Below are 12,049 nucleotides of genomic sequence, written 5' to 3'. Positions count from 1 at the left end.
TTTGAATGAAACACAAATTATAGTTTCTATATAACACTAAAATTTAAATGGTTTTTATATCCTTCGTATTGCTTCACGCTGCCTTGAACTCAATACTTGGGTTTTTTAATTTCTTCTCCTTTCAAAGCTGCTCTAGCAAGGTTCTCTCTACACTCTTAATCACTTGATCCTTTCATTAATTTACCATTGTTAATACACAGATTTTACTTTTTGGTTCCCATAGGTACTGCAATATCATTGTCTTCTTCGATCAAAAGCTTCTCCAAAGACTTAAGAAAATGTGTGAATCTACTAGCTTCCTTGCTGTATTTGCTTTTAACGAGTCTTTATGGTAAACAATTGCTCAGGTAATTAGTTGTTGTTTGTAGTACTAATACAAAGGTTGTGCTACGTTACTGTTAGTATTGTTGCGTTTTTTGCTTCTCCTGCTGGAATCAATATTAGTATTCTTACCTGCCACTGCCAACAACTTCTTCTTCAATCTGATATTCCAGTAATTTTTCACATCATTGTTTGTTCTTCCTCGAAGCTGAGAAGCTATGAAAGACCACCTCTAATATAAATAAAAGAAAATCTTAATCTTTAAGAGGAAATATATACTGTATATGTAATAGTGAAAATGGATTAATATATAGAGAGACTTGCCTACTTCCCAAGCTGTTATTGAGGGAGAAAATAATTTTGTCTTCTTCTTCAGTAGAACCACCATACTTGATATCTGGTCTCAAATAATTCAACCGTCTCAAACGATAACTCTTGCCAAATCGTTCAAGCCCTAAAAAATTTATAGTACAAAACATTTTGTGAAGACTAACTATAAACTTATCCATATTACACTAAAATATTAGTTTTGTTTCAATGTTAATAGAAAAATTTGAGAAACTAAGATTTAGTTTGATTTTTATTAAATCCAAAAAATAAGTGCAAACTTATTCAAACAATAGCTAAAAACTGAAAGGAGTATGTTATGTACATAATATGAAATGAAAAACTAATTGAATAATGTGTATTTTAAATAAGTATATGAAATAACACTCTAATAAAAATAAGGAGAGTAAATTAATTAATTAGTGTTGAAATCTTTGTGATTAAAGTAAAATATTGTGTTTCCTAGTTTAGGTTTATTCCTAATTAGTGTAAAAATTTTGTTTTCTAGTTTAGGTTTATTCCTCTTTAGATTACTTCCTATATTGAAACAATTTTATGTATATATATAGTGGAGTAGAGGTTGAAAAACATAACACAATTGAAAGAAATAGAACAAATTCTTTCCTTTAATTTCTACATGGTATCAGAGCCATTGTTGTGAATTTTTTGGCAACGGTTTTAGTTTGCAAAGTGGTCTGAGATACACACAGCACCGCCGGAAGCAGGAGTTGGTCGTCATCGCCCGTCTCAGAGGGAAGAACAACCGCCAATCGGCACTCCATCCAAACTGCGTCGCCGTCCGACCACGCGCGTGTGCACACCCGCCTCCAGAAGATACTGACTGTTCTTCACGCGCCGGCGCATGTGGCTATTTTCGGCGAGATCTGTTGACGATTCTTGTTCCGGCGACCTCGACTCGGTGTGGCGACTCAGACCTACTGGTTCTTCAGCACCAGTTTTGCCTTTTGGAATTTTTTTTCTCTTTTTTGGTTTATTTCCACTACTGCTGTTGGCTTTTACTGCTGCTGCCTTTCACCACTAATGCCGTTTAAGTTTTTTATTTTTTTTTATTTTTTTTTTTTTGAAGATATGGTTGACGGAAAGAAGGTAAATATGGTTTTTCACTTAGAGAGCCTCTCACTTCAGATTAGTCCGGTGAAGATAGATGGAACAAACTACTTGGCTTGGTCTCAGTCTTGTTTATTATTCATTGAAGGTAGAGGTTTGCAGGAATACCTTGATGGTGGAGCAACTAAACCAGTTTCGACAGATCCAGCCTTTAACAAGTGAAAATTCGAGAATTCTCTTATTATGTCTTGGTGCATAAATTTCATGTAGCCAACTATTTCCCGAGGATATTTGCTTCTTAATACAGTTGAGAAGATATGGGATGCTGCTTCACAGACGTATTCACAAACTGGAAACTATGCTCAGAGGTATGAATTGCGACAGAAAGTTCATAAAACCAAGCAGGGAGATCTGACTATCGCTCAGTATTTTGCTGAATTTAGTAGGTTATGGCAGGAACTGGATTATTATTAAGACTTTCAAGCAAGATGTACTGATAATGCGACTCAAGTTCAAAAGTGGATTGAAGTATAACGTGTGTATGATTTTCTGACTGGCCTAAATAACGAGTATGATCAGATTCGAGTCCAAGTTCTTGGACGAGATCCTTTTCCATCCTTACGACAAGCATACTCATTTGTACAGCAAGAGGAGACTAGGAGGAACGCTATGGTTCACAGATTTACCATTGACAACGCAGGGTTGATTGCTAATTCTGCAAGAGAACATATCCAGGCTGCAAAGAGCAGTTCTTCAAATAGAGATCAATTATTTTATGACTATTGCGGTAAGAACAGGTACACTAAGGAGTTCTGCTGGAAATTACATGGACACCCAACTAAAGGGCGCGGAGGAAAGCGAGTCAGTTCTTCTAGACCATAGGCACACATATCTAGTAGTGGAGCTTTATCTGAGGAACCATCTACTGCTGGAAGCTTTTTTGATAAGGAGATTCAGTCCCTGAAACGATTATTGTCACAGCTTGATTCAACCTCAACTTAGACTGCAGCCTCTAATTTTGTTAATACAGGTAATGCTTTCCTTACCTGTCTTGCAAAAATTATAAAACCCTCTTGGGTTATAGATTCAGTAGCAAATAAACATACAACAGACTCTATAAAACATTTCCTCACATATTCTAAGTATCAAGGCACAGACAAAATTCGCATTGCGGATGGCTCCTTAGTACCCATTGCTGGAACAGGTTCTATTGACTGTACTTCCAATATTAAACTCTCCCCTGTTCTTCATGTTCCTAGATTTCTTATTAATCTGTTAGCTTAATCACAAAAGCCCTTAATTACAAAGTAACTTTTTACCCCACTCATTCTATAATTCAGGAACTGAACACGGGGAGAACGATTGGCAGTGGTAGCTTGCGCGATGGACTGTGTCTGTTGGATGACATTTGTCGTTTTTCAAATTCAGGTACCAGTCAAGCTTTGTTAGGAACTTCTAGAAATCCTTCCCATGAAGTTATTCAATGGCATAGGAGATTAGGACATCCCTCTTTTTCTATTTTAGGACATTTATTTCCCACTTAGTTTGCTAATTGTGATTTTAATTCATTAGTATGTGATGCTTGTAAACTTGCCAAACACATCAGGCGTTCTTATTCTCCAATTAATAATAAAAATTTGATTCCTTTTGCTACTATTCATTTTGATGTTTGGGGTCCTACTAAAACTGTCTCTCTTTCTGGTTATAGATGGTTTGTGACCTTTATTGATTGTTGCACTAGATTGACTTGGGTTTATTTGATGAAAATATAAAATGAAGTTTTTTCGTGTTTTCAAAACTTCCACAAAATGATTTGTACTCAGTTTGATGCGCATGTTAAAATCTTAAGAACTGATAATGGTATTGAATACATGAATGCAGATTTTCGTACCTATTTAGGTTCTAATCGTATTATACATCAAACTAGTTGTGTTAATACTAGTGTTGAAAATGAAGTAGCGGAAAGGAAAAATAGGCATTTACTGGAAGTAGCTAGGTCCCTTATGTTCACTATGAATCTTGCCAAACCATATTGGGGGATGCTATTTTGACTGCTGCTTACCTTATCAATCGTATGTCTCTTTGTACTTTAAATTTTAAATTTCCATTAGAGTCTCTTCAAGGAAAAAACTCTTATATTGTACCTCCTAAAGTCTTTGGTTGTGTTTGCTTTGTTCATCAAAATGGTCTAAGCAAATTAGATCATAGAGCCTTGAAGTGTGTGTTTGTTGGTTACTCTAATACTCAAAAAGGATACAAGTGTTATCATCCTTCTTCTAGGAAATACTTTGTGAGTATGGATGTTACCTTTTGGGAGTTTGAATCTTATTTTTCTTTCCAGTCACCTCTTTGGGGGGAGAAATATTAGACGGAAGAGGTGATGGATGACATTTGTTTCTAGGGGGAGATTCCTATAGACATAGATAGTAAGAGAGAACAACCAGCCAAATCTCTAGGAAGATTGGATAGACCTGATTTGAAAACCTATACATGACGGATTAATACAGATACAACCATGGAGCATGAGACCTCTGATCAACCGTCCTCTACAATTTCAGTCCCTGAAGATACAGAAGAACAAGAACTTGGTGAGTCTTCTTTAATTCCTGTTGATTCTGATCCTAATCTTGATTCCAATCCTTCTAAGTGGTTGTGTTGGCAATTGACCCCCTTTGAGTGAAGAATAATTAAGAATTTGTGAGGTCTTAGTAAATTCCAGGGTGGAATGGCATTTTAAGAATTAATTTAGAACCTTAAAAATCATGTACGAAAAGGATCATTACTGGCAATACTTAGTTGTTAAATGTAGTCTTTTGTAAATTGTTTAACATAAACTATAGTTCCATTGGTAGTGGTGGAATGTAAACGAAGGGCTAATCAATGCCAAGGAATGGAGCATCTAAATTAAAGTTATTGTTCGATTTGGCTATTCATATTGAAATGTGAATTATTGATGAATTTAGTTGCAGATAGGATTCTCATTGAGATTGATGGGGCGAGCGATGCTCTTTCTTTTTATAAATTTAGTAAGTAGATTTTTGATTTTTAAATAAGAGACTGTCGGATTTCCAACAGGATCTCTGTGAATTGAATTCAAGATGGTAACGAAATAATTACCGATTTATTTTTGTATCAATGAAGATCTGTTCTTAATTTAAATATTCTTCTAGATTGTCCGGATCCTTGAGCCGCTATGGGAAACTAAAATTGAAATTAGAGCCGTTTCTGTTCCCTAATACTGTGAGTAGTATTAAGTATTATTTATACTTAAAATCATGCATTCTCACTGCATTTTCATAATTGATCTTATTATTTTAATGGTATTAAATATATAATTATTTTAAATTGTGAAATTAAACTTGCAGATATTGTTATGCAAACATTTTGTGAATAGTTTGATACTTTGATACAGTTATTCCTTACCAACTTGAGATTTGGTTGTTAATGTTTGGTAATGCAATTATCAAATAGCAGAGGGCTGCAATCAAAATTCAAATATACGGCAACTAGTAGAGAGGAACAACTTCTGATTCAGTAAATTTTAGGGCTTGAGGAGAGGATAAAGAATAATGGGCATGTGTGTAAAAAAAAATTATTTATTTATTTATTTAAAATGCTAAACATTTAACGAAACACTCCTCGCAGATATTACGTTACCGGAGAGAGACAGTGTTTTGACTCTAGTCAGAAAGGCTAAAAACTATCTGAAATGCTACCGCCGAACAGACCCAAAAGCGAAAGGGCGACTGGCCAAAATCGAAAACGGTAATTGTCTTTCCTCTGCTTATCGAGAGCTTCTTCTCGATTAATAGCCCGCACTATATCCGCCTTCTATTCTCACTGCTCAGACTCTATTTCCGCTGCTTCCTTTCCACCGCTCGCCGTTCCATTTAGATTCCCTTGTTCCACGGTCACTGGTCACCGTCACCGCGACTATAATCTTGGCACCGTCGCACTGCAAGCAGTTGTTAGCAGCTCAGCGTTCCTAATCGATTACTGTAAGTAAATTATATCGTCTGTGCTCTTACCTTCTCAAATCCTAATCTGTTTTTTTCGGGAGATTTCTCGTGTTTTTCTGTTCGATTTGATAGAATTGATGTGCTTTTGCATTCATGTGCAGTAGTTTTGAATTCACTTTAAAAACAATATTATTAATCAATTATAGATTATATACTGTAATTACTGGTGTAAAGAAAGAGAGTGGAATAGGAAAGAAAGGAAGGAGACAAAGATGGGAATGGAGAGAAGGGGGAAAGAGCTAGAGAGAGTCAATCCAAACTTGCCTCCTCTAACTTTCAGCCATACCGCCAACATTAGTTTGAGCAAACTTCTTTGATGCCTCAAATCAGTCACTAAGTCATCTTTTATCTTCAATATCATCAGAAAATTTGAGACATTGTAAATTGAACAAGAGTTTATGGCTGTTGATTTCTCCATCTCCGATGTTGCACCTGTGCATGGCTGCTGCCATCGCAATCTCCTTTTCATTCCAAATTCCAAGCCCCGCATCGTTGACTCCATCTGACTACAGAATGTAGCACCCATTTACCAATACTAAGGGAAGCATGTGTGATTAAATGGCCACAAAATTTTAACATCTTCTCTCCATTTCCAGTAGTCATATTTTGCAAATTGGGTTAGGAAGTTCTGTCTTCTTGGCTTCTTTGGTGGAGATTCATGTGTACTGGTTTAATGTAAAGGAATTTTCAGCATGCTTGATTTAGATCTTATTTATTATGAGGAGTATGAATTAATTGTGCTAAGTTAGCTAAGGTTAATTGTAATAAATCTAGAATAAAATTAAAGTTTCTGGATTTGAATGTTAATTTCATATGTTTAAGCCGAATCTTGACTGGACAGGATCATGATTTTTTAAGGTTATATATACATAATATATATGGCAGTAATTAATCATCTTACTAATGAGTGACAAGGTACAAAATAATTGTTTCTGTCATTTTTAATGCTGCTAACTTCTTACTGATGACCATTGAAGTGATGTATCGCTTTCTTTGTCAAGATTTAATAATGGTTAACTTTGAATATCTTATATTGTTTAGTTAAAATATCTTATTGGCAATTTGTAAGGTAGGAAGTAGAAAATTATTTAATGAACTTGAATGTGTTTATAACTTTATATAGTAATTTTGAATTCAGTTAAAGTAGTGAATTGATGTTAATTTAACTAATGAATAGACATCGTATTTGAAATGCATATAGAACCTAATTTCTTAGAGCTTTTATTGGCAGGAATAGTATGATGCCTATCTCCAGTAGAGTATGAGAATGGATGTGGAAAATTTAGTCTTACTATCAGGGAAGCTTCAATTATAGCATCGTTCCAGTCTTTCATCTCCTAGCCGCGACAACCATATTTTGTGCATCCCCACTTCCTATCCCTCCCACAGTCTTACTAACCAGAAATGAGATAGAAGCTGATGCCTTCAAATCTTGCTTTAGCACCATCTTTGCGTGCAATTTTTGCAAATTGAAGTTAAGAATCCCCTTCAACTCGGCTTAGTATGGTCTCCAAAACCCCACAATCGTCTCTATGTTGTATTGCTGGTGCATCATCGCTTTCTTCAACAATTACTTCAAGTGGTAAACTTTCTTCCTTGTTCGCTAATCAACATACAGACACCAGTTCAAAACCCAGAAACTCAAATGAAGTCACTTGCAATTCCAAATATGAACCAAGAAGCTCAATCCCCAACCCTCAAAGCAAAACCCCACTCGAGAAATTTTTGAACATAAATTGTAAGTCAGCTAATATCACTCTACATGAAGCAATTCACTTCTTCAATTGCATGATTCAGATGCAACCCACTCCTGTAAATTCATCATTCAATCTTTTGTTAGGTGCTCTGGCTAAAAATAAGCACTATTCTGATGTTATTTTGCTTTGCAAAAGAATGAATTCAGTTGGGTTGTTGTCAGACTTCATTGCATTGAATATCTTGCTTAATTCCTGTTGCAATGTGAAAAGGGTTTCTGATGGTTTTGTGGTCATGGGGGTAATAATGAGAAGGGGTTATAGGCCAAATATTGTGACTTTTACTTCTTTGATCAGGGGATTGTGTATGAAGGATAAAATTAGTGAGGCAGTTAGACTTTTCAAGAAAATGGGCATGTTTGGTTGCAGGCCTAATGCATTTACTTTTGGTACTTTGATTAATGGGTTGTGTCGAACAGGGCATACAGGTGTTGCGCTTAAGTTGCTTGAAAAAATGGTTAATGGGAATGGTGAATCAGGCATGAATTGTAAACCTGATAAAATTTCTTATTCTTGTATTATTGATCGTCTTTGTAAGGATGGTTTAATAGAAAAGGCGAAAGAACTTTTTGTACAAATGAAAGATATGGGGATTTTTCCAGATGTGGTTGTCTATAGCTCGCTTTTACAAGGTCTATTATCTTTGGGTGAGTGGGAAGATGCTAAATGCTTAGTTATTGAGATGGTGGATTCGGGTGTGCAACCTAATGTGGTTACATTTAGCATGTTGATTAATGCACTTTGTCAAGAGGGAAAGATAGAAGTGGCATATGGATTATTTGAACTGATGGTTCAGAGTGGTGTAAAACCAAATGCCTGTAGTTACAACTCATTGATTGAGGGCTATTGTTTGGTGGGTATGATTGATAAGGCGACAGAACTTTTTTCTTCTATGGCGACTAAGGGGATTCAACATGATGTTGTAAGCTACAACACATTGATCAATGGTTATTGCAAGAATTGGAAGGTACATGAAGCTATGAAATTGTACCGGGATATGAAGGGCAAAGGGATTCGACCAACTGTCATTACATACAACATCTTGTTTAATGGTCTTTTCCAAGCAGGTAAGGTTGAGGATGCACGGAAGCTATTTGGCGAGATGCAACATCCAGAAAATCATGATATTTCACCGGATTCCACTACTTATTTAATTTATCTTCGTGGCCTTTGTGAAAATGGTTGTGTTTCTGAGGCAATGGATGTGTTTCATAGTTTAGAAACCTGCAAGTTTGAGTTAAGTGTTGAAATAATCAACTGCCTTATTGATGGCTTGTGTAAAACAGGAAAGCTTGACATTGCTTGGGACCTTTTCTATAAATTGTTTAATGGAGGTTTAAAGCCGACGGTTGTGACCTATAATGTCATGATCCATGGACTTTATAAAGAAGGCCAACCGGAGATGGCAAATGATTTATATTTGGAAATGGAGGAGAAAGGCTGCATTCCGGACGTTGTGACCTATAGTATCATGATCCATGGACTCTGCAAAGAAGGGCAATTGGAGAAGGCATATGATCTATTTTTGGAGATGGAGAAGAAAGGTTGTATTCCAAATGCGGTCACATTTAATTCCTTGATGCGAGGTTTATGCCAGAATAATGAGAATGCAAAAGTTACTGACCTTCTTCATAAAATGGTAGCAAGAAATGTGTCACCAAGTGCAGGTATATTCGAAACAGTAATAGAGTGGCTCTCGAAGGATGATAACTACGACAAATATTTTAAATTACTTCCACAATTTCCTGTATAAAAGCCAACGGAAAGCTGATATCATATGATAAAACGGTGTCAACTAACATTGGAAAAACACTCTAGGAGCTGCAACCACAAGCATTTTGTAAATTTCGATTGTATAACTGCAGTGAAAGCTTCCAAGGTGGGATTTATTCTTAACTTTTGTTTGACATTTACCCCAAACTGGGATTAATTGTTTTCTTCAAGCAACGTCAAAAAAATTGTAAAGTACAAGAATTGATTGAATGATAAATTTGATCTATATGATTGGATCTATAAGTAAAAAAGAAAATTAATAGGAATTAGTTGAATAAATAATGTTTATATGTTAGTTTACTGAATTCTCATTCTTTATTCCTTATCAAAACCGAATAAAGATTTAAAAAGAATTGTAAGTCAATTTTTTTTCCTCTGATATCATAAGTTGATTGTGATAAATAATTTTAAGAAAGAAAAATGTATTTTTTTAACAGAAATATTATAATGCTGCAATTTCAGCGGACTTTAAAATTAGCTCACAGCGGGAAGCTCATTTAGTTCAGTTTATTGGATGTGATCAGGATGACTGTTTCAGATATACAATTGGCTTTCAAGTAGTCAGTTGAATATTCAGTTCAATTTATTAGATTCGTTCGGGATGATTGGTTTATATATATATATATAGTTGCAGCTGTAAATGAGACAAGCCGTTCGTGAGCTATTCAAAATTCGATAAAAAGCACTCTCAATTTAGTTCAATAAGTTTATTGAGCTCATTTAATAAATAATCGGAGCTCGAGTTCAACTCATTAGCTCACGAGTCAGATCAATCCAAATTGAGTTTACGAGCTAACTCAATAAATTAAAATCAATTAAATTCAAATTTATATTAAAATAATATTGTTTTAATTTGATAAATTTTAAGCTTCAGCTCGAGATTGGCTTATTTACGGTTATCGAGCCAAGCTCGAGCATAATGGGAATGAACATGTTTAGTTGTAGGCCTGATATCTTTACATTTAATATATATTGATTAATGGGTTGTGTCGAACAGGCAATACAGTTGTTGCTCTTTAAGTTGTTTGGAAAGTTGGTTAATGGGACTGGTGAATCTGGTATGGATTGTAAGCCTGATGTATTTTCTTACGCCTTTATTATTGATGGTCTTTGTAAGGATGGATTGATAGAAAAGGCGAAAGAGCTTTTTGTGCAAATGAAGGATATGGGGATCTGTCCGAGTGTGTTTGTGTATGCCTCACTGTTACAAGGTCAATGTTCTTTTGGTGAGTGGGAAGACACTAAGTGCTTATTCAACGAGATGGTGGATTGAAGTGTGCAACCTATTGTGGTTACACTTAACGTGCTGGTTAATGCACTTTGTCAGGAGGAAAAGATAAAAGAGGCAAATGGATTGTTTGAACTGATGGTTCAGAGTGGTATAAAAACCAAGTGCTTATACTTACAACTCATTAATCGAAGGTTATTATCTAGCGGGTAAGATTAACAAGGGGACGGAAGTTTTTATTTCTATGGGGACTGAAATATGAATATTTCATTTTTAATATCATTTAATCTTTTCAGTCACCAGATTTTGATGGGTGATATTTTACCAAAACAAAAATTTAAATTTAATAATTAAAAAATAATAAATTAAAGTTACGCGACATTATTAAAATTAGTATAAAATTTGATATATTTATATAATTATCCAAATAAAAAATATATTTTCCTAAGCTTACGTAAGCCTTCGCAATTGAGGTAGTTACAATTTAGACGGAGATAAAATATAGAAAATATGTAAAATAGAGGTGAAAATGCTTTAAAATTCACAAAATCTCTTATTTGGTTTGAGTGAAAATATTAAGGGGGACGGAAAATAAATTTATTTTACATCATTTTTACTTTATTTTCATTCCATTTTGAGAGGAAAAAATAGTAAAATTCTACACCTTTATTTTACTTCCTCTCTCTTCCCAAACATAGCATTAGCGACACATGTATATAATATATTTTTAAATTCTTTTTAAAGTATTTTCAAATCCTAGTCTTGAGTTCAAGCATTAACGAATTATATAATTAAATAGGCTTAAATTTCCAAGAGTGTGCCCTCCACTAAGCATGCCAAGCCAACAACCAAAATACAACAACTATTTATTAATTTATTTTAATCGTTTAATGTTGAATATTAATTTCATTTGAGATATCAATAAAGTCTAAAATTTCAAAATCAACAAATCCAAAGATAATGACTCCAACTAATACCTGTTCAAACATTCCAATACAACAAAAGAATAATAATAAATATACAACCAATGAGTTTTCAAATGAATGATTCCGCGTACGGGTCAATGTTTAGTTCGGTCAATTTGATCAATTCAATTAATTCTGCCAATTTGATTCAGTTAATAAAAGTTCAGTTAAAGAAAATAAAAGTTCGGTTAAAAAAAATAAAATTTACGGTAATCGGTTAAAAATTAATTTAATTGAATTAATTAAATTAATCGACTCTCAAAATTACGTCGTTTTGATTAAATAATAAAATTATAAATTACAAATATTTCAATTTTTATTTTAATTAATTAGTGATTAATAATTTCGGTTAAAATCAGTTAATTATAAATTTTGATTAAATTCAGTTGGTTAATTAAGTTTTCATTTTCTTTCACTTTTATTAGGTTAATGATTAAAATTAATTTGACCAAAATGATTCGATTAAGTTCAATTAAAAAATTAGTTCGGTTAAATTCAATTAAGTAAAAAAAAAATTTTTGATTAATTTATTTCGATTAAAATATTATTTAAATTTACTAAATGTTTACCTCTTATTTTGGCATTCATTTTTTA

General features: G+C 34.0%; 1 protein-coding gene across 1 annotated transcript; it reads left to right on the top strand.

Annotated features, from left to right (window-relative positions):
* The first annotated feature begins 5,325 nt into the window (after positions 1–5,325).
* LOC105628961 (uncharacterized) lies at positions 5,326–9,488 on the top strand. Its single transcript, XM_012210466.4, has 2 exons — positions 5,326–5,714; positions 6,967–9,488. The coding sequence occupies exon 2, from the start codon at positions 7,239–7,241 to the stop codon at positions 9,240–9,242; it is 2,004 nt and encodes a 667-aa protein (XP_012065856.1). The 5' UTR covers positions 5,326–5,714; positions 6,967–7,238; the 3' UTR covers positions 9,243–9,488.
* The last annotated feature ends 2,561 nt before the right edge of the window (positions 9,489–12,049 follow it).

The sequence above is a fragment of the Jatropha curcas genome, chromosome 5, assembly GCF_041381405.1.
Source record: "Jatropha curcas cultivar XTBG-Jc1 chromosome 5, XTBG_Jcur_1.0, whole genome shotgun sequence".
Lineage (NCBI taxonomy): Eukaryota > Viridiplantae > Streptophyta > Magnoliopsida > Malpighiales > Euphorbiaceae > Jatropha > Jatropha curcas.
The sequence above is the reverse complement of the archived record's forward strand: the minus strand, read 5'-3'. Positions and strand labels throughout refer to the sequence as shown.